This window comes from Sebastes fasciatus, chromosome 13 (assembly GCF_043250625.1).
Source record: "Sebastes fasciatus isolate fSebFas1 chromosome 13, fSebFas1.pri, whole genome shotgun sequence".
Classification (NCBI taxonomy): domain Eukaryota; kingdom Metazoa; phylum Chordata; class Actinopteri; order Perciformes; family Sebastidae; genus Sebastes; species Sebastes fasciatus.
In genome coordinates, this window is record NC_133807.1 from 10,500,987 (window position 1) to 10,523,717 (window position 22,731).

Genomic DNA, 22,731 nt, shown 5'->3' on the forward strand with positions numbered 1-22,731 from the left:
ACACACACACACACACACACACACACACACACACGCATATAAACACATGTGCTACAGTGGTCACTGGGTAACTGATTGACTTATCACATGGCAATGGAGATGCCTGACTTCTGCAGGCAAATGGCAAATAGTTAATGCGATATTAATATTATATTCCATTTCTGCCAGTAGATCCCTCTAAATAATACACACTGGTCCTTTAAGGCGCTGGAGACAGAACATATTTCCTGGGAAAAAAACATGTGGCCCACAAACAGAGCTACTTTACCAACAAAAGCTTTTTTGTGCGGTGTGGCCTTCAAATGCTAAGATCGCTCAGGCAGTCACACAGACAAGGATGTGAAGCCTAAAGACACATTCAGGAGGTTTTCAGGATTGTTCAATCCATGTCAGTACTACCAGACACTGTGGTGTGAGAGTTATGATATTGCAGGTTGACCCCTCGGCCTCCTGCGTGCCGTACAGAAAAGCTAACAACAAGCATTGAAAGGTAGACAGCTAAAACAATTCACCTGGCTGAAAAACCTTTGTACCCGCCGACTCACTGGCCTCACGTTGTGGCTTCCACTATAGTGGCCGATCGCTCACAAGCTGCCGAACATTATTTCTGTAGGAACATACAGACAAGGTGTTTTTGCCAAATGGCACAGGACTTTTCCAACTAAATTACAGTGATTTTCAGTAGCTCCCTAACCCTCCCTGACTCTTAATGAATGGTTTAGACCTGGAGCTTCCACTTGTTGCTCTCGTTAAAGTGTCACTTAGTTTGATGAGTGGTCTATTTAGGCAACCAGTGCTCATAGTAATAGTCATTATACACAACACCTTGAGTGGCTGTGTATAAACTTCTGTCTAGATGAAAGATCCACAGAGAAATTCATTAGGTGGCTCTATTGCCTTAAGGGCCTTGGCAGCAAGGTACAGGTTCACGGAGCCTGCATTTCGCTGGCAGCCGGGGTGTAAACACACACACACACACACACACACACACTCACACTGTTATGACACATGAGAGGAGTCTTCCCAGGACAGTATTCCAGGCACTTGGATAGTAGAAATTCCCACTGAAGAGTGTTGACAAGACCACCACTTAACCAGAGACCTCTCACTTACTACTGGTAAGCTGTACACACACATACATAAGTAAATGCATGTCCAAAGTCCTGCTGAGCTAAGATGACTGACAGCTGATTTAACACTGTGATACAGAAACAAATCTCTAGTTTCAGTCTGTATTCAGGAGAAAATTAAGAAGAATACGTCACGCCATTAGATGTTTTTCGCCTGTATCACACAATGACTCACTCATTCACGTATGTGCAAACATATAGACAGACACACAATGCCAGTCTGAAAACCCAGAGGCACTCCCTTTAGGCCAGATTAAACATTTCCAAGACAATCCCCGTTTATGCTTTTACAGCGTCAACATGGAGAAACCTCCCTCAATCACAGGAATGCACTTTTATATCACCGATGGAACAAATATAAATGAACAGACATGTTTCAGGCTGACGTGGGTCAGACAGGGTTAAACTAGGTTTGAGATTTGACCCTTAACAATGAGATTTAAGGCCTGTAAATCAATAAGTGGGCCCAGTAGACCTTTGATCACCTTGAACGCGCTTCCTTTCATCTGTAAACCCTTGAACATCGTCTGAATGAGACTCACCAGAGAGTCTTTCAAAGTCAAAACTGATTCAACGTCGAAGAATTGACAGATCTAGCTCTGATCGTTTACCCTTTTATTAAATGTTTTATCACCACCAAATAATTGTTTATGTCTGGTAGCAGTGCTAGACTTTAACTTTTTTTGTAAAAGAAAAAAACGGCCTAAAATGTGCTGATCAACCTTTCACAATCTGCAGGGTTATAGAGGGAAGTTAAACAAGCCGTCGTCATCGTTCTATATCGGAAGAGTTGTTTCACAAAATGAGATGTGGCTGATTTAAAGAGGTCACATGAACCATGTGAGGGCGTCAATAATGTCCATTTAAAGCCACCTTAACAACATGAATGAGGACCAGGAAGAGAGGAGTTGCTGCAACTGCGAGAGAGGAAGGGGAAGTGGTAAAGGAGGAAGAGAAGTTAAAGCTTTAAATGGCACTGAGGCCGCCCAGCCATTCTACTAACGTATACACTCGTGGTTCAGGAGCACAAAATGAATCAAAGTGTGTGCCAGATGTTGTATATTAAGGAATAAGATAGATGAGAGAAGGACGGAGGACATAGGAGAGAGAAAAGATGGGGAGAGGGGGAGAAAGAAAAGTAGGCGGCAAAATTTATGATAAGACTAATGGTCTGATGGTGTATGGAGACTTAATAATAATATGGCAGTGAATCAGGAATGGAAATTTTACTAGCCTGCAGGCCCCATGGCTGGTCTTAAAATCTAAGATTTTGTCACATGGGCCTCATTAGTCATCATGATGGGAATGAGGCATAGGGTGAAAGCCCCCAATATTTTAAAAGCCCTTACGGTAATGCAGTCGAACAGGAAGGGAAATAGGAGCGATGTGTGTGTGTGTGTGTTTTATTTGATAGAGGTGAATAAGAGCAAAGGGGTTTGATTGATTAAGCTGGAGGACAGTGGGTGCTGATCTGGTATAGAGGGTCGAGTCTTCCTGCTTCATAGTGGTTCAAAATGACATATTAGGTGTTTCCTGCATGGTTGAAAGAGGGCTGAACCAGCAACTGAAAACCTCAAGGCTAGTACTTTCACTCACCGTGTGTCTTTTCTTGTAATTGTCACATGATATATAATGTCTGAAGGATATTATTAAACACCTACATAGCCGCATTAAAATCTGAGAATGCTAACAAAAGACACACCTTTGTCAAACTATTGAATCTCTGAGATTAGCAGCATCCGACAGGATATTCAAGACCATGTAGCCACAAAGCACTTGATCAATAAATGAACATTATCAGCAGCGTTGGTTGGCAGCATGTGGAAGGGGGTGGCCTATACATGAGTGGTCATTCCCCAGCTGGTTGCAGATCAGCTCCACCACCACCACCACCATGTGTGTGCGTGTGTGTGTGTGTGTGTGTGTGTGTGTGTGTGTGTTATTTGATAGAGGTGAATAAGAGCAGGTAGCAAAGGGGTTTGATTGATTAAGCTGGGGGACAGTGGGTGCTGATCTGGTATAGAGGGTCGAGTCTTCCTGCTTCATAGTGGTTCAAAATGACATAATAGGTGTTTCCTGCATGGTTGAAAGAGGGCTGAAACAGCAACTGAAAACCTCAACGCTTGTACTTTCACTCACCGTGTGTCTTTTTTTGTAATTGTCACAAGATATATAATGTCTGAAGGATATTATTTAACACCTACATAGCCACATTAAAATCTGAGAATGCTAACAAACGACACACCTTTGTCAAACTATGAGATTAGCAGCCTCCGACAGGATATCCAAGACCATGTAGCCACAAAGCACTTGATCAATAAATGCACATTATCAGCAGCGTTGGCTGGCAGCATGTGGAAGGGGTGAGTGGTCATTCCCCAGCTCGTTGCAGAACAGCTCCAACACCTTCATGTGTGTGTGTGTGTGTGTGTGTTATTTGTGTCATGTGTTTGACCCGGTGTGATGCGGTCGCTGTGACTCCCACTGAGCTTACAGCTGACTTTCAAAGTGGACAACAACATCACCCCCCTCACCCCTCTCTGTTATTGTCTGGAATAATCATGAATATAAAGAAAATAAGTGGGAATGAGGGCAAAGTGTTGGGCCTTTGCAGCCTTTCACAGGGAGGAGTCGTTGCTGCTGAGCCTCTTTCTATTATCATATCACTTGACTATGTGCCACAACAGCTAAGAAACAGGTGCAGGGAAGACCGTTACTCTTCTAAAAGTTTATACACATCATTTAACGTGTATATAAAACAGTATATGAAGAGATTAGGCTTACTAGGCCTCACAGCATCAATCCCTTCCCTTTTATTTTCTCCAATCCTTCTGCTATTATCGCCTCCCTCTCCCTCTCTCTCTCTGTCTCTCTCTCTCTCTCTCAAATCGCGAGCGCCCAGTGCACCACAGTGTGCACGCGACGTGCCCCAGTAGCATGACGCTGGACCAATCAGAGGGCTCCATTCCGAAAGTTTACCTTTTATGGCGAGAGCCGGGCAACTGACGCGGTATAAAAGAGATGCGCCCACAGCTAACGGATTCACTCTGAGCGCCGTTACACACGCAGCTTGTGCGGGATATCATTTTGCCTGAAACCGGTTCCCTTAAAGCGAAAAGCCCCCCCACCCAAAAGGTAAGGAAGACAGAAACCATTACTTATTTAAATGTATTGTTCTATATTTCTAGTAAACAGTGAGTTTGTGTGTTATTTTTGAATGCATTTTGAATTTTAAAAGATGGCAGACACCACGAGGTTCTTTGTCCTGTCACACATCAACTGCTACTTTTACTTCCTTTACTTTAAAGTACTCATTAAAAACACCCAATATCTGTGTTTTACTTGTCTTAAAGTGCGCAGTGGTAATTGCCAGAGACTGTTAAACTTGTGCTAATGCGACTCACAGGTGCTTTAAGGATGTAGCCGGTTAATGGTTCTCGTTTTAAGTTAATTAAGTTAGTTTTTCATGGTGTATTTGAGCAACATTTGCAGTATTTCCTGTGGCTGGTTTTCATCTATCTCTCCCCCCAGCAGAGTACTTTGAAAAGAGGCTTTAGAGTTGAGGTCGTCTGGATCCCGGCTGCTCCCTTTGTGCGCCCGATGCGGCGGGGTGTGACCTACTTTAGCATAGTAGCTTAGCACTCATCATGCTAACACACCGCCCTTCAGACTGTGCAGGAAATTTTAATCAAGATTATTATTTAAATCCCACTTCCTGTTCGTGTTAGATTCCACTTTATGGTCATAGTAATGTATTTTTACAAGGCTTCCTCTTAAATGGGGTGAAGAATAAAGAGGCCTATACAAAAAGCATAAATTGCATTTATTGCTCTATAAATAAAACCAGTCTTTCAATAAATATGTGCCAACTTGCACATTAGAGAAAAAAAATAGGAAATTACGAATGACAAAACCATCCATCCTTTCTTTAGAAAAGGCGTGGCTTTGCTGGAAATGGGAGCATCAGTCAAGGACTTGTGACCCATTCATGAGTCAACCTATGACTTCATTATGCAACTTTAATTCTTTTCTTTTTTTAATAATTGCTTTAATTAAATGTTGATGCCAGAGAGATTTAATTGATAGTAATGATGATTTGCAGTCGTGTGTGTCAGATGGGGCAGCAAATGAATGAAGCAGTGTGACGCAGTGATATTAGACTGCATGGTGTTAAAACTACTATATTGTTAGTAAAGCAACAATGGAAGGAGGCAGCAGACTAGTAGTGTAGTGGAGGGAGTGGTCGCGCGGGTTCGATCCTCAGAATGTCGAATGTTCCCTTTTCTTTGCTGTGCTGTCGCTCTGGCCGCGCGCCATGGCGCCGGTAGCCGCAAAGCTGCTCAAAACCGAACCATGTCCTTATATGGTAACAGAATGCAGCGCCACTTCCTTTTGTCTGGCTGGGGTTGGAATGTGAGGCGCGAGCTCCACCCAGCGGCTAGTCTCGTGAACTGCACGCTAGTTAAGTGAAACAGGAAGTGGAGAGTTTAAAGTGTCGGACAGGCGGATGTTGGGAGGAGGAGGATGTAAAAGACTTGAGTATTAAACAGTGTTTTTTTTTTCTCCCTTAACAGTTCAGCCATGGAAGATGAAATCGCCGCACTGGTTGTTGACAACGGATCCGGTATGTGCAAAGCCGGATTTGCCGGAGACGACGCCCCTCGTGCTGTCTTCCCCTCCATCGTCGGTCGCCCCAGACATCAGGTGACTGCTTGATCTCCAACAGAATGAAGAAAAACTCATGATTTCAATCAATAGCTAATGTATAACATTTATGAATTTTAATGCACTTTTTTTTTTATATTTTATTTTTTGTTTTATAACAAAAACCAACAATACAGACAACATAAGACAGACAGGGTCATCCTGAGTCAGGCGAAATGCTTAACATCATATGACATTATATACATTTGTAAGAAAATAAGCTATGTTACATAGCAGTATGCAAGTCTGCAGAATGTCCTTTAAAGTCTTAGAGGTCCCTCTAGTCCAACATCGTTCATGGGAGAAGGAAGCAAAGTTTTCCCACAACAAAATACATGTACTATAAATTCACTTTTCATCTCCATTCACTTCAGGTTCGCGTAAGATTTCCAGTATTTTCACCTTTTTTGGTGGCATGTCTCAGTAATGCACACTTAAGTGTCCCAATTGAATTATTTCGAAGCAGTTTAAATTATTTGACTTATTTAATGCTGCTGGTAATGGCTTCAGTTTTGCGTAAATGCATTTAATGAGATTTTACATCACCTAGACAACTGGCGAGGCTAAATATTAATGATGTATGGTTCTGAACTGGCTTGCAGGGAGGCTTAAATATTTATCAACTGCATTGAAGATACACACAGCCAATATGAAAACAATGGGAAAGTCTTATTACATTTTTACACATATATTTTCTAGATCAAAGTACATGTAGTCAAGATGTTTAACTATGGAAGGCCCTACATATCCATGTTTTAGTGCAGAATTGTGTGTTAATTTATCTGATCTCTTGTTCAGGGAGTGATGGTGGGTATGGGCCAGAAGGACAGCTACGTTGGTGATGAAGCCCAGAGCAAGAGAGGTATCCTGACCCTGAAGTACCCCATCGAGCACGGTATTGTTACCAACTGGGATGACATGGAGAAGATCTGGCATCACACCTTCTACAACGAGCTGAGAGTTGCCCCTGAGGAGCACCCTGTCCTGCTCACAGAGGCCCCCCTGAACCCCAAAGCCAACAGGGAGAAGATGACCCAGGTACACACCCTTACTTGTGCACATTAGCATAGACGGTACATTACAGTATTGACTATTCAAAACTAGTTGCCTCATTTCTTCCTCGGTTTCCCTCTCCATTCCATTCTCACCTGCTCCTTCCTCCCCCTCTCCTCCAGGACCTCTCTCCTATAAGATGATCTATCATCAACAGGTCTCTTGACTGTGTGCCTTATCTGCACTTGTGTCCATGTTTAGCTGAGCCAGTAGATCAGCACCTAATAGACATCTGACATGCACAAGTGTGAAGGAATGTTGACTTCTGCACCTTATTTCCTCTACTAACTTCAATCTTAGCCTTACATTTAATGCATGTAGTGAGTGCAGTGGCCACAGATGATAATTTCGCTGTTAGTGAAAATGCTAAAATGTTCTCTTCTCTTTTTACAGATCATGTTCGAGACCTTCAACACCCCCGCCATGTACGTTGCCATCCAGGCTGTGCTGTCCCTGTATGCCTCTGGTCGTACCACTGGTATCGTCATGGACTCTGGTGATGGTGTGACCCACACAGTGCCCATCTATGAAGGCTATGCTCTGCCCCACGCCATCCTGCGTCTTGACTTGGCCGGCCGCGACCTCACAGACTACCTCATGAAGATCCTGACAGAGCGTGGCTACTCCTTCACTACCACAGCTGAGAGGGAAATCGTGCGTGACATCAAGGAGAAGCTGTGCTACGTCGCCCTGGACTTCGAGCAGGAGATGGGCACCGCCGCCTCCTCCTCATCCCTGGAGAAGAGCTATGAGCTGCCTGACGGACAGGTCATCACCATCGGCAATGAGAGGTTCCGTTGCCCAGAGGCCCTCTTCCAGCCATCCTTCCTCGGTAGGTTTCCCAACTTTAAAGCCTCACCTGCACTACATGCTAAAAACATGCTAACCTTTATGGTTACACTGCACTTCAACTTGGCTAACAAAGTGTTTTGCATCTGCCCACAGGTATGGAGTCCTGCGGAATCCACGAGACCACCTACAACAGCATCATGAAGTGTGATGTCGACATCCGTAAGGATCTGTACGCCAACACCGTGCTGTCTGGAGGTACCACCATGTACCCCGGCATCGCTGACAGGATGCAGAAGGAGATCACAGCCCTGGCCCCATCCACCATGAAGATCAAGGTGAGCTGACTTTCTGTGCAGCCAGCAAGAGTGACATTTTGTTGCTGCTCTCATGATGTTTGCTTAAAAATGCTATAGTGTCCTAATGTGTTTTTTCATCTTCTCTCCTTGCAGATCATTGCCCCACCAGAGCGTAAATACTCTGTCTGGATCGGAGGCTCCATCCTGGCCTCTCTGTCCACCTTCCAGCAGATGTGGATCAGCAAGCAGGAGTACGATGAGTCCGGCCCCTCCATCGTCCACCGCAAATGCTTCTAAACAGACTGTTCCTTCTCCCCCCTCCCCGACCAAACGCCCAACAACTTCAGCTCTGTGCAAAACAACCACACACCACACATTTCTCATACACACTCAGGCGCAGAGCCTCGATGACCAACTCATTGGCATGGCTTCAGTTATTTTTGGCGCTTGACTCAGGATTTTAAACTGGAACGATGAAGGAGACCGTAATGTTTTTGGCTAGGTTAAAAAAAAAAAAGCACCCCAGGGTTCTGCAGTTGCATCTGGGGACTTAAAAATGTACATTTTGTTTTTCTTTTGAGTCATTCCAAATGTTTGTTAACTGCATTGTTCAGACACATGATTCCAAATGTTAACTGCATTGTTCAGACACGTATTCGCCTCTGTGAAGGCTGCCCAGTGGTTGGCGCATACTTAAACATGGTTGTAGTATCGCTTGTATGTAAATTATGTCTGGGTTTTTTGTACTTTCAGCCTTAAAAATATCTTGGTCCTGTTAATTTTTTTGTTTTTGTTATGCAAAACCCGATCGTGACCTCTTCTTCCCCCTGTTGGAGGTTCATCCCCGGGGTGGTGGGGCAAGGGGTCTCGAAGTGATGGGGTAACATGGGGTGCCAGACCGGTGGGGCCAACCTGTACACTGACTAAACAATCCCAATAAAGTGCACATGTGTTCCGACATGACGTCTGACTCTTGTCTTCCATAAAATTATTTATTTGTGTTTGAATGTGACTTCAACTGTTGAGCTATTGATGAAGGGAGTATTTGTGTGTATATAACAGGACAGGTTCATCTAGGAAAATAAGTTTTCTTCAGATAACCTATGCTTCAAGTGTTAGTGTATAGTGTGTAGATCCACACTTGAATTCGTAGTGCAGCAAAACATCTAGCTGCTTTTGACTTGATCAGTAACTTACAAAAGATTTGAACTAGTGTCTAAAGAAGTATTTCACTGCTGGATAGATCGTCTTCCATAAAACTGGTCTGTCTATGCAGTAAGGCACAATTATTTTTGAAACTGGTGCTGCATGACCAGAGGAAAGGGCTGTGGTATTTCCTTTTGCTCAAAAGATAAAGAACCTACAACACCCAGAATGCACTGGGCTTGTTGCAAACACTGAAGATTTTGTTTTTCTTTAAAGCAACTCTAATAGAATACAATCTCATTTACACACTAGTTCGTATAATTAGAAACACTGGATGTTTTTCAGTCTATACATGTAGGCCTTTAACCTCCAGAATCTAATGCTTGAATAAATCTGAATCTTGATACCAAAACATGGATTTTGGATGATTTTGAATACTAAAGAATAACCTGAGTAAATACTGTAACTTATCAAGAAAAAGTCCTTTATAAAAAAATAAAGTTTGTGAAATTGGATGTAAACTCTCTTTGTGATCTGAGCTCCTAACAGGCCAGTCGGTAGTGGTCAAATATGAATTTCACAGCCCATTATGGGCTGCTTATTGCAGTGTGAATCACAGTATCCGAGAAATTTGTCACAATTCGAGTTATATAATCATATGTAGGCACTTTTCCAGGCAGTAATTTAGCTTGATTCTACAAACATAACATGCAGTAGACAAGACAGCTGATCCTGTTGACCCCTACAGCGCTTATTGTCTCACCTGTTCAGGTCTTCTCATGTTTCTGCGGTGAAGGGATGTTACCAGAAACAGACATAATGACAGATCAAAAGTTGACAGTTTGCCTGAGGTAGTTCAGTTTAAAAGGCAAGTCATTACTCGAAGGTGTGAATGCAAAACCTGAGCCAACGCCAAACATCATGTATTTAGTAACAGTTATTCACCTGTCAGCTACCGCCTGTCTCTGAGTTACACTGAACTCTGATGCAACTGTATTTTCAAATAGCAGCAGCATAAATCCTGGATGATGTGAGATAAAAATGCTCTAGTCAGAAAATGTACAAATGACCAAGATCCATTTTTTATTCCTTGATGTGATGATGCCACTTTCAAGGCTATTAAAACACTATGGTTAGTGTCTGACAATGTAATTTCTTACAAGTAATACATAGTGTGTGTGGATCAATCCCATCAGAACAGCCTGGTCATCAATAAACTCATCACCCAGTAATGCTACAGAGACTGAACACAGCTTTTCTCATTTACTTCTATAACAAATATAAAAATAGTGCATTTTATGAACATTTCATTCAGTCATTTAATTAAATATAATGTGAATATAACTCAAATACAGGCAGCAGAGATAAATATTTTAAAGGAATGTGGCTCATGCTGCTTGTGCACAGATTTCGGCTGCATTTATCTGTCTTATCTATTTCCATTCATCAGTATCTGCTGTATTCATGCTTCAGGGGTTATGCTGACCTACTTGCCGCAGCGTTACCTGGCTCAGCTGACCGACGGGCGTGAAATTAGGAATTAAAAGGTCAGAGCAGGCTCTAAGGAAGGACGCCACTCAGGTCACATGATAAGGAAAGAGAGAGATCAGTCACTTATTGTCACACAGAAACCTTTCTTCTCCATCCTCGGGCATCTCCACATTACATCATTCGCTGATCATGCTCCCCTCGTGGGATCATGAGATTGTTTATGAGCTAAAAATGCTATGAGGATGAGTAATGAGGATGTTGATCTCCACTTTCCATTATTTTATTTGGTTTAGGCTCTCCATAACCACATCACACTACTGTTTTTTTTAACGCAATTATACGCACAAGAAACAGCTTTTTTAAACCATGCTTCAAATTATGGAATACCCTACCAAAAGGTGTAGAGATGCAGCTGATTTAATTTAGCTTATAATTAATACCATTCTAATTATGATTGTTTCTTTGACTAATTCTCAAATTTGTATTATTCGTAATGGTGTTCGTTTTTAATTTCACTAATATATTTTATTATACATTTTTAATATTATTGTATTGCCCTAATGCCCTTGTTTGAATGGGTTTGAATTTTTCTTTTCTTTTGTAAAGCACTTTGAGGCAAATATCTTTTACGAGAAGTGCTCTATAAATGAAGTCTCGTTCTTCCTCTCCCTCTTCTTCTTCTTCTTCTTTTTCTTCTTCTTCTTCTTCTTCTTCTTCTTCTTCTTCTTCTTCTTCTTCTTCTTCTTCTTCTTCTTCTTATATATATATATATACATATTCTGGGACCAATGTACTCATTCAGAAAGAGGGTAAAATGTGTGCTGCTGAACTTCCTGTTTGGTCAGGCCAAACTGGCCACATGGCTGCCCAGGAGGAACCAGGTGAAGGCGATTGGGCCTGTTGACCCAGTGATGTAGTTCAGGGGGCTGGTCTCTGCGCCTTAGAACACAATATTCAACAATATTGTGGGGTTTCAGTGTGTACTGTTGGGGAGGGAGGCTTGACTATATGTATGTGAACTGTTACGAGCTGCTGGGTTTACACGGTAGGAAACTGGTTGCTATGGTTTTGTGTATCGGATTGTGTAATGTTTTATGGTTGTTAGGTGGACTGGTTTGCTGTGTAATGATGAACAGAATGGTTCTGTGTGTTGCTGGAAATCTCGTGGGTTGGGATAGTGGGAGGTTCTGGGTGTGTGGATGTGTGAGTGTGTGAGTGAAGGTGTGTGTGTGGACGAGTGTATGAGGGGGGCTGATTTTAGGTGTGTAGTTTTCAATTTCTTTTTCCCTAGGTTTTCTTGTACTAGTGGGTTTTTAAGTGTGATGTTTAATTAAAGAACATCAAAAGTCTTCTTCTTCTTCTTCATCTCATTATTCTTATTCTTATTATTATTAGAGGACATTGTCAATATATTACCAAATAATATTCTTGCATTTTGTTTCTCACTCTCCCCTTTAGTCGTAACCTGATTGTGCTGCAGTTACACAGTTTAGGCAGCAGATGGCAGCGAAGGTCCATTTTTTATTTATATCCAAAAGTGAGGCGTGTCTGTGCTGTATGTTGCCATCCTTTTTCTCTGCATCCCAACACTTTAACTCATATTAAAGCTTATACATAGAGCTAGATCTGAACCCATGCTTTTTCATGCTGACTGATGTATTGGTTAATAAAGTTAAATTTGATTCGAGGTATTATTGGATTGGTGTAATGGACAGAATGACAATGAATGTGGGAATGGTGGGAGTGCAGGAGACAGGATTGCGTGTTCAATACAGCTGGATGGATCAAAAGATGGAGCCATTAAAGTAACCAAGCTTGTTTTAAACCAGCTTTCCTAGAATGGCGGGGAAAGATCCGCTGCTGACACGGGCACATTTCCTGTCCACATCTAAAAACGGATCTCAGCGTTTGCACATTACAGAGAGCAAAAAGATGGATGGTGGATGGTGGATGGTGCGGCCCCACCCTCATGTTCCATGCATCATACATCCTGTTTCTGTGTGTGTGACACCACAGATCCAGCACTATATAGCCAAAGTCATGCTGCATCCATTAGTCAGGCTGTCCCAGTTTCATACAGTATTCTGGGCTGCACGGAAGCACCTGGTGATAGATGATGAGCCTGGAGGGCTGCTGTGGTTTGAGGGAACACGGAGGCCTGTGCGCACATGCATATGGAAGTTGATATGAATTCATATATGCATGCATTAAGTCACGGTGCATACAGGCTGCATGCTCATACACATTGAAGATCAAGTGTGTTTGCTATTGGAAATTTATTCCATCTCACTGCAGCCCCCCCGCCTGTGATTCTGCTGAGACTGCTTCCCTCTGATATCCTTTTATTGCCACGCCAGCAAAACACTCACTGGCAGGGAACCAGGGCTTGGCTTATGAGTGTGTGTGTGTGTGTGTGTGTGTGTGTGTGTGTGTGTGTGTGTGTGTGTGTGTGTGTGTGTGTGTGTGTGTGTGTGTGTGTGTGTGAGAGTGCAACCATACTTCATTCTCCTGTGCTTGTCGAGGTGATGTGTGCTTGTGTGTTGCCCGAGCAGGTGTGCGAGCGCTGCAGGTGTTTGTGAATGAGGCGCTCCAGAGAGGCGACACAGAGGGGGACCAATTTGTCAGAAAATGAGGCTTGCTGTGCTCCTCCATTTACTACAGCTGTGCAGCTTTACAGCAGCTACTTGCCATTGGTTGGGTCACTGATCCACACCCAGCATGCAGTTCTCATCTCTCTCCAACAGATGGGGCCGCTGCGCTTACAGGAGCCTGTTTGGCCCATAAAAGTGGGTGAAAGGCAAATAGAAGGCTACTACTGCTGACAGAAGGAGGCCAGCAGAGAATAATTGATCATATTCAAATACAGTAGCTCCGGTTTTTTGTATGCCTCTCAGAGTGATTTGCATTCTGCCGAGGATGACATGTTCACTGGAGGCAATGCAGCCCTCTCAGCACAGCTATCCCACTGTTTTAGTTTAGTCTGATTGACTGACAGCAGATGCAAAGTGTTGTTTCCGTCAGCGAGCGCTGGTCAGTTGGCTCATCTATCATCTGTTGTTTTCTCTCTGTGTTTTTTACATAGGCTATCTCAGATATATTCTGTACCCAAGATACCGTTCTACAATCCTGAATTAAAGGATTTAGTGACAGCAGACTTGATTGCAGATATAAAAAGAAGAAAAAGAGAGTGAGAAAGGCTGTGTCAGGGATGAAAAGAGGTGTGGTGGCCCTACGCAGGCATTTTCTTTTTTTTCTTGAGGTTTCAGCGGCCCTGACACATCACCGCCGTACATTTATTTACTCAGCAGGAGATGTTGTCTGTTGTATCAACATTTCCTCACGGTTGTGGTGAGGCCGGGTGGTTTTTCTCGAGAAAAACGCCACGATTTCTCAGAGCTCCAACCGCACGACTCACAGGCACAGGAACAGGGCACCTAAAAATACACACCCTGTGCAATGCAGGCTTGTTCAAGCACCCTGCATGCACAGTTGACATCCTCCCCTCTCCCTCCCCACCAACCCACCCTCCATCCCCCAGCTTGGTTTGAGGCGGTGGCAGATGGGAATCACTTTGCTTTTAAATTTCATGTGTGTCCCTGTTTTTGTACAATTTTTCCAGAAATAAGGGTGTTTATTTTGATTCGACTTAAATAGAATTCAAACTGCAGCCTTTTGGCTGTGTTTTAACGACAGCGCACATCAATTTACGAAGATATAGTAGATGTTGTGAATTCTAACTACAGGTCTTGAACTTGGTTAGATTAGATGTAGTTATACATTTTATGTGTTCCAATTGTAGTGCTGCATGTGTGGTGGCATATAGCCGATTAGACTGTTGTCAGGCTATTAAATAGGTGTCGCTATAAGCACCATAGATGTGGGTCAATAGGGGCCTACTACACCCAATAGTAGGTTTTATCATCTATTCACATGGTTGATCACCGAAAGAAGGAATAAAAGAAGACAACAGCGACCTCTAGCAACCGTAGCTATTATGACAGGAGCAGAAGTATTCACCCAGGAGGCCGGGGTTAGCATCCCGTGTTACACTAACAATGTGTACTTGTCTTTGTGTTCACAAGCGTTAAGTTTCACTTTTGAAATGTAGCTACTTTAAGTAAAAACATGATGTTTTTCCCTAAATTAAACTGCGTTTTTTATGCCTAAACCTAAAGTTGTAGTTTTGTTGCCTAAACCCAAAGAAGCCTTTTTCTTTGTGTTTTCATTGGTTTCATTCAGTTTTATGTGTTAGAACGTGTTGCTTTTAAATTTCGCTTTCACTTTTACAACGTAAAAGACCCATGAGATGCACGGTCTCGGCAGATGGCCTCCCACCCAGAGCCTGGTTCTGCTCCAGGTTTCTTCCCACTAAACGGGGAGTTTTTCCTGGCCACAGCGCGCTTGGTGTATCTTGTTGGGTCTCTAAACTATGGTGTACGGTCAAAGACCTGCTCTATATATAAAGCGTCTTGAGATACCTTCTGTTGTGATTTGACGCTATATAAAAATTAATTGAATTGAATTGAATTGAATTGAATCTCACTATTTGTGCGCACTGCAACATCCAATCCTCCATAATACAGCTGATTTTATTGAAGTTACCAATGAAACTAAAAATCCAATTACAAAATCGTGAAAACTGATAATATTTGTGGTAACAGATTATCATGTGTGGACCAACAGAAAGTGTGTAGATTTTCTTTGTGCATTCATGCCATCTGACTTCTACACATTCAGTTGTGTGACTGTTATTAGGCTGGTGTGCATGTGGCCGGCTGTTTGTCCTCCAGCAGAGAACTCCTCCCCCTCCCTCCTGCTGTAGTCCACCATAAAACCCTGCAAGGCCCACTGTCGATGATTGACAGGTACCCCATGAGAGGTGCATGTGTATGTGTGTGTGCTTCAAGTGGGGGGTTGGTGTGTGTGTGTGTGTGGTGGTGATGTCAGTCATCTCAGACTCAGCGACATGTTGTTTATTGCATATATATACGTGTGTGTTTGCCCCTGTATGTTGGTTTCATTTCCATCAGAAAACATGACACTGCAATTAGCCATGTTCACTATCATGTTTTGTATTGCTGCAGTGCAGCAGCAGCAGTCGCTTCAATAACAACACAGTACTTGTGTAGAGCACGAGACAAGGTATGATGAATGATTTAGCAGCTTGGGCATGCAGGCGCTCTGTGTGTGTGTGTGTGTGTGTGTGTGCACTGGTGTGTGAGCAGAGTGGATTGGGAGGGGTCACATAAAATATCTGGACTGTTATTTATTCCTGCTTCTCATTCAGGGATATTGTATAAAATATGTTCAGCTTAGAATTGATCATAAATCCAGGCTTTATTAGCAACCCCCCCCCCCTCCGTAAGCCCCAAGAAAGATGTGCTAACTGAAGTGCTGTGTTGAAGGGTGGGTGCTTGTGCAGGGGGACATCTTTCTGTGTTTATTTATTTATTTATTTATGTATTTCTTTTCCAGAGAGGACTGAACCCCCAGCTGAATTAATCAATGCTGTCTCTGTGCTCCGTCCCCTGTGGGTTAACGCAGCCACACGCCTGGGGAAAATCAGATAGTCTGGCCGCCAAATAAAATCATTTACCTGATCCTTCAACTGATAGGACAGAATTAACCCAAACCCCCAACAATGATATTTGGACAGCCACACAGCTGGAGGTTGATGTGAGATATGATGGTGTTCAGACAGAGATAAGAGGCAAACAAACAAAGGGTAGAAAGAAAAACACAAAAAGCCTAAAACAAGAGTCAGGGATAACAAATGTTCTCATTCTGTAATCATTGGTCGGCAGAATAAAAAAACAATGTTAGTTGGATGAATAATTGGCCGTGGTATTGTATTGACTCAGCAGCGTTTCAGGCTATAAATCATGGTTTTCAGTACTTTTCCACTGCAGCCACGCATAGAGGACAAGCTTGGAGCTTTAAATTGGACCATCTTCAAAGAACCCAGTTGGTGTATAGGCTATAAAAAGACATAATCTACCAAATGGTCCCATCTGCTCCTGCAATAAAGCATCGCTGGGATAAGCCTAACCTAGAAATAAAAAGATCTGTGTTATTACCATCAAATCAGGAAGGTGGGATGCTGCACATAAACCACACATTGTTCTACTTATTGGCTACTTTCTGTTTGAGAGTGCAATAAAGAATTGTTGAATAAATGTTTATTGGATTATTTTGGTTAAACTGCTGATATTAATTTCAGCACCATGTCAGGCTATTATAACCTTAGGACGGTCACATTGTCATGAAAGATATCAGCCTGTTAATTAAATTAAGATATGACCTTTAAATTTAAGTTAATTTTGAATTAACCCCGTGCGTAAAACATGAATTAAACCTGTGCGTAAAACATGCGTAAAAATGCTCAATTTATGGAACGGAAATATATTAAGCCCCTTATTATCCGATGGAATCATGACTATAGCTGTTTCATAAAATTGTATGAATACCAGCAACCTGTACAGCAACCAAACCCACCTCAAAGTGGAGATAACGCCGCGGCATTTGACAAGAAAAACAACAAGGAGAAGATGAAACCTGCCTCCTGCTCGCAGGGGTGAAAAGACAGCAACAATAGGGCCCTAATCTAAAGGCATTGTCTGAATTCCCAGTCGGAGAGATTTGGAGAACAAAGGCTGACTTGGTCCCCTCGGACTCGGCATCACTCTGATCTCCGCCTGGTAACTCCCTCCGCGGGTCCCGTCAGTGGCTGACGGCCTCTGCGAAGCACACAGGTCACTGAGCGGCCTCTTCTTTTAGCTCAGTGCGGTTGGTGAGGTTGTTTTGCGACTGATGGGCAAAAAAAAACAACCAGTGTGACCACCGAGGGCGTCACGACCTCACTGGAACACCGGACAACCACACAGCGGGCTCTTTTCTTCGCAGCTGCCGTCCGGAGCTTTGGCTCAGACGCGCCTCCACTGTACTCTCTCCTCTCCTTCAACCGATGATTGCTGTCTGCTGTGGCGCTTCCTTCCTCTCTCCTACAGGAGGGGCCGCCTTGAAACCGACCCGAAGTGTGGAGGAGGAGGGGCTGGAGGAGAGGAGGGTGGGGGGGTGACATGGGCAGCTTGAAACCGTCTCAGATTTTTTTAATCAACATTTTTGCAACTATGTAACCTCAAAGGAAAATGTATTGATGCAAAAAAAAAAACTTGAGTGAGACAGTATAGTGTGCACGAGGAGGGATGGAGAGGTCATGTTTTTAGAGCCTTAAAGGTCGAGCCTAAAGCTCTTTCTGAATTTTAGCATAACAGCACTAAAATGAGAGCGCCACTTTTTTCTCCTCTTCTAATGCAAATGTGTCCCCGCTTAAAACAGATTAGAGACAAGGAGACATTCAGCGTTGCTTCTACTACAGCCTGTTATGCGCATTTGCATACGAAAACTGGGCATTAAATCCCTGGTAAGAAATGGTGTGTGGAATCACAAATACAGAGGTCATCAAGGCGTCGACAACAAGTTTTAGCATGCGTTCCTGGCTGACATGATAAAGATCCAGGATGCCCTGCAGACCCACCATGAGTGATGGCTCAGAGAGAACCCGTTTAACACTAATTAATAGGCTAAAAGAGCATTTGATGGGATAAAGACATCTCCTCTGACTGTAGGCCACATTCTCCATTCGTAGGCTATACGTCTTATACCTTAATTTTTTTATTTCAATGGTTGTTTCAATAAAATGAGCTGTATTTTGGATGATTGGATGTTGCAGGGCACAAAAATGGTCATATACTGTTATGACATATAAGGTCATATACAGTATGTACTTCCCATTCATTGCTGTGCATCCGATTTGACTGTTATATCGGGCTATTAAATGTGCGTTATCGGTCGCTATAAGCACCATAGATGTGGGTCAGTAGGGGCCTGCTACGTTGTAAAAGTGAAAGCAAAACTTAAAAGCAACACATTCTAACACATTGTAAAACTGAATGAAATGTTACATTTTGAGCACAAACAAAAACACATCTTTAGGTTTAGGCAACAAAACCACTTGGTTAGGTTTAGGGAAAAACATCATATTTTGGCTTAAAGTGCCATCTAACTTTGTGGTGCAGTGCAAAAAAAAATATTTTCTGCACTTATTCCCAGCCTTCATGACTGTGTTAGACGTGCAAGAACAAGCCTAATGTTTGTGCTAATCTATGTTATTGGCTTGTAACATGTTCACTTTTCCTTTATGCCCGTAACCGTATTTCCATAATGACAGGCCTATTATGGATTGGTTTGCCAATGGGAAAACAACGCCCAAACTGCGGTCGCCCGAATGAAACCGAATAATCCAATTAGAATTAATTGAAGGGCGTTTAGAAATTGTGAGATTGTTATCTTTTGACATTTGCATTCAGGCGCATTTCTTTCATTTTGGGGGAGAGCAGAGGTGTAAGGGAAAAGTAATTTACTGACTAAGTTAATTATCCCTAGTGAGAAGAAGTAAACTGCGACTCACATTACTGAAGGCGTGCTCACAGTACGGCAAAGACTATGACATCAAATTGAATGCCAAAAAGAGAAATGTCATGATAGTCTCAGGCAAATATGTTGCTTCGTAAGTTCAGTATGTGTTCTGTAAATGATAAATGATCATTATTAAGAGCTTTCTGCACGCCTTTGTATACAGCTCATCTTTGGTGTATAGCTACAAGAAAAGTAGTATGTGGAGACTCATAGTGGCTTACAACAATGCAATGAGGTTGTTGCTTCAGGTTCCCAGATGGCGTACTGCCAATCGACTGTTTGTGTGTCCTCTGGTATGAGGCACTTTTAAGACATTTGATGTATAATTTCATGTGTTGCTTGACTGAGTCAGAGAACAGCATCATAGAGGCTTTAACCAGCCTGAGCAAGAGCCGCACTCATCAAGGCTCAGAAAACACTGAGCCTACAAACAAATGTTCTTTTTAATTGAATGATGAATTGCTATGGTTTTATCTTATGTATGTTTTGTTTTCTTCTTCTTTATTTTATTTTATTGATATGGACCCTCCTGTGTTTCTGAAATAAAGTTTGAATTACAAACATTAAAAAAGAGTGCAGTATTTAAAATAATAAATACAAATCTTTTAGTTTATTTCTGAATTTTGTTAATACAACTCTGACAATCCACTGCACAAACATGTTTGGACTGATAGATATCCCACCCATGACAATACCCAGAGGGCACTAAAAAAAAAGTGTACAAAAATAAATATAAATAAATAAATAAGTACACACAAATATACAAATAAAATAATCATAGTAGAAAAATAAAATAAAATAGATAAATAGATAAATAGATAAATAAATAAATAAATAAATAAATAAATAAATAAAAATATAAAAATATAAATAAATAAAAAAAAATATAAATAAATAAATAAATATCGAGTGCAATATTTTAAGGGTACCCCCATAGTTTCCAAATCTTTGAGCGTCTATTATAATTAGCGTGGAAATGGGGGGGGGGGTCGCCTTGAAACAGGCCCCCACCACCACTAAAAAAAAAAAAAAAGAAACCCACTGCTTGTTTTGATCACTCAGTCTTGAAGGGAGAGGGGACCTTGAAACGGCTCAACCTCCTTGCTCCATAATTGGTTTTATAGTGCTGGCGAGCGGCCAGGGTTTGCTTTTTGTTTTTTTTTGCTTTTGATTGACACTTGATACAGCCAATCAGAGAACAGCTGTGTGGAACGTCCAGGGCTGCTCTGTGATTGGCCGGCAGCGAGGGGTGATGGGCGGGGCTTGTAAAAACAATGCTGTGCTTCATTGCTGAGGAGTTTACGGCCGCGCCGCGTCAGAGCAGAGGGGCTTCTCTCTCTCCAGTTATCCCCCAGTTTACCTCCGGACCAGCCTGTAATGGACTACTACACTGCTCCCAGCAACCTGGACGGGTTTTAGGAAACACTTTTAGCTCCTTCTTCTTCCCCCTCCAGGTTTTTATCACATTCAAGTAAGCGGAAGGTTTTTTTTTCTTCAGTTTTCTTCTTCAAGCGACATTAAAGTGTTTAAAAACAATAATTAAAGCTAATGTGAGTGAAAAGGGCGCGGAGGACGACATTTTGGATTTTTTTAAAGCTCTTTCTGTTGTCGGTGAGAAAAATCCCACTTTCGATAACGTTTCCGCCAGAGAAAGTTTTGCGTGTCGGTTTAATGGAACCGTGAAAAAAGTTTGAAACGTGGCTGAAGCGCTGCTCCTCCGCGCTGCTCCGCCGCCGCACCGCATGGACCAACAACCGGACACCGACACCGACAGGACCAGCTAGAACCGACCTGCCGTGTGTGTGCTTTAGGGGGATAAAAGAGGCAACATTTGTGTCCATCTGGTGTATTTCTCTCTCCAGGAAAAATAGGTTTATTATTGTGATTAGTGAAGCATTCAGTCAGATCCCGCCCGCCTGGATATATCACGAGTCCTCGCTGTTAATATGTCTACTTTGCATCAATCCTGTGAAGGTTAACTTTGTTTTTAACTTATATAACTCACAGTGTTTCACTATATTTTTTTGGTTAATATAAAAAATAAAATAAAAAAAACAACACAAAAATGTCATCCCAATCGCTTAAAGTCGCTTGTTGTTGTTCTCCTTAAAGTAGCTTTTATTGTATTTTAGTGTTTTTTAATATCACACCTACATATGTGTGCAAAGATTATGTTTTATCAGCTGTTTTGCAAAAATGATTAACATTTTCAACAGATTCAAGACGCATTGCTCGAGTCCATGTGGATAAACTGAATAATAATATTATTATATATTAATACTAGCTCAAACTAATAAGATAGAGCATGAATAAAGTGGATATATGAAATGAGGTTTTTAGTTTTTAAAACAGTGGATTTAAAGTGTTTTCGGGTCCTTTGGATGGGCAGCACCCATGTATCCGGGACTAAATACTCATCTGTGGGCAACAGAACACCGCTCACCTCGCTGATTAATGATGCAGGCTTCTTTTTGCAACCTTATTTATTTTTAACCCGTTTGAAATTTATATTTGATGCGCCTCCAGTATTTATGGTGTGTATTGGTTTACAGGACGACGACTCGGCCCAGAGCCCAATAACACATAGCTGGTTTAGGAAACAGCTGGGTAATCGGAAAAAAAGGTGAAATAGGTTGTTAAAATGTGACCGTGTGCGTGTTTCCATCGCATGATCGCTGAAGGTGTGTTTCCATGGCCGGTTGTCCAGCCCCGCTCTCCTGGTGGTTCTTACCCGGGAATAGGAGCTCCTAGAGCGGCCGCTGCCTGCTCAGTGAGTCGGTGTATGGGAGGAGGGGTGGAGCTGTGCTGCTAGAAAAAAATAATCTTAATATTGTAGATATATAAGTTAGAGCTGCAGTTACAGGATCCATCAGGAGCAACTCATGTAGTCTTTACTGTCGAGCAGGTTTAGTTTTTGGAGTGTTTTTCCAAACTGCGTCATTGCGCATATGGACCGCCTGTTCGCTGGAAAAGAGGAGAAATCCTAAAAACTACCAACAGTTTGTTCAGCGTCGTATTATATATATATATAAAGCGTGTTTCTTGTTGTGTTTCTAGGTCAGCAGGATGGCCGAGAAGGAGCCACAATCGCCTGGAAAACTAAAGACATTATTATTATAGCCTTTTTATTCGGAATAGGGGGCCTATATATACCCGAACAGGACTATTTCTTTTCACAACTTTCCCCCACTGTGGATAATGGATGGCAGAGATTTTGGACCTCCCCGATCCGTCCACGTACCACCTCCGTTGTTGGCGGGGCTCGCCATGGAGTCTCACCGACTCGGAGCAGCTGCTGCAGCCGGGAGGATCGCTCCCTCGCCCGGGCACTTGGGCTCGAGTCATCCGCCGAATCTCCACTCCGGAAAATTCATGCATTCATCGGCCATTAACCTACATCCACACCACAGTGAGTAACATGACGTTAGATTGCTTCAATGCTGTATGTAAACCCCACAAAAAGCATTGCATTTAAATGATTAACTTGAAATAAACGCTGCGCATTTTGTGCATCATGTGCGGTCATCGCTTGGATGTCGCCACGGTGGGAAATGTACCCAGATGTAGCTTCCATAAGGAGGTGTGGCTGCTATAAAGCTGTGACACACAAGTTTCAGATGTGAAAGTATGGGATCGTGTTA

At 42.5% G+C, this 22,731-nt stretch overlaps 2 protein-coding genes across 3 annotated transcripts in view; both read left to right on the top strand.

Annotated features, from left to right (window-relative positions):
- The first annotated feature begins 4,105 nt into the window (after positions 1–4,105).
- Positions 4,106–8,938, top strand: actb2 (actin, beta 2). The gene is made up of 6 exons (XM_074657389.1): positions 4,106–4,265; positions 5,705–5,834; positions 6,633–6,872; positions 7,281–7,719; positions 7,833–8,014; positions 8,129–8,938. The coding sequence occupies exons 2-6, from the start codon at positions 5,712–5,714 to the stop codon at positions 8,270–8,272; spliced, it is 1,128 nt and encodes a 375-aa protein (XP_074513490.1). The 5' UTR covers positions 4,106–4,265; positions 5,705–5,711; the 3' UTR covers positions 8,273–8,938.
- An 11,428-nt stretch (positions 8,939–20,366) lies between these two features.
- Positions 20,367–22,731, top strand: part of tnrc18 (trinucleotide repeat containing 18) — a 52,533-nt gene continuing 50,168 nt past the window's right edge. For both annotated transcript variants that reach the window (XM_074657391.1, XM_074657392.1), the window contains exons 1-2: positions 20,367–20,561; positions 22,148–22,499. In XM_074657391.1, coding sequence (XP_074513492.1) covers positions 22,289–22,499 — 211 coding nt within the window. In that variant the 5' untranslated portion in view covers positions 20,367–20,561; positions 22,148–22,288. The remainder of the gene's footprint in view (positions 20,562–22,147; positions 22,500–22,731) is intronic.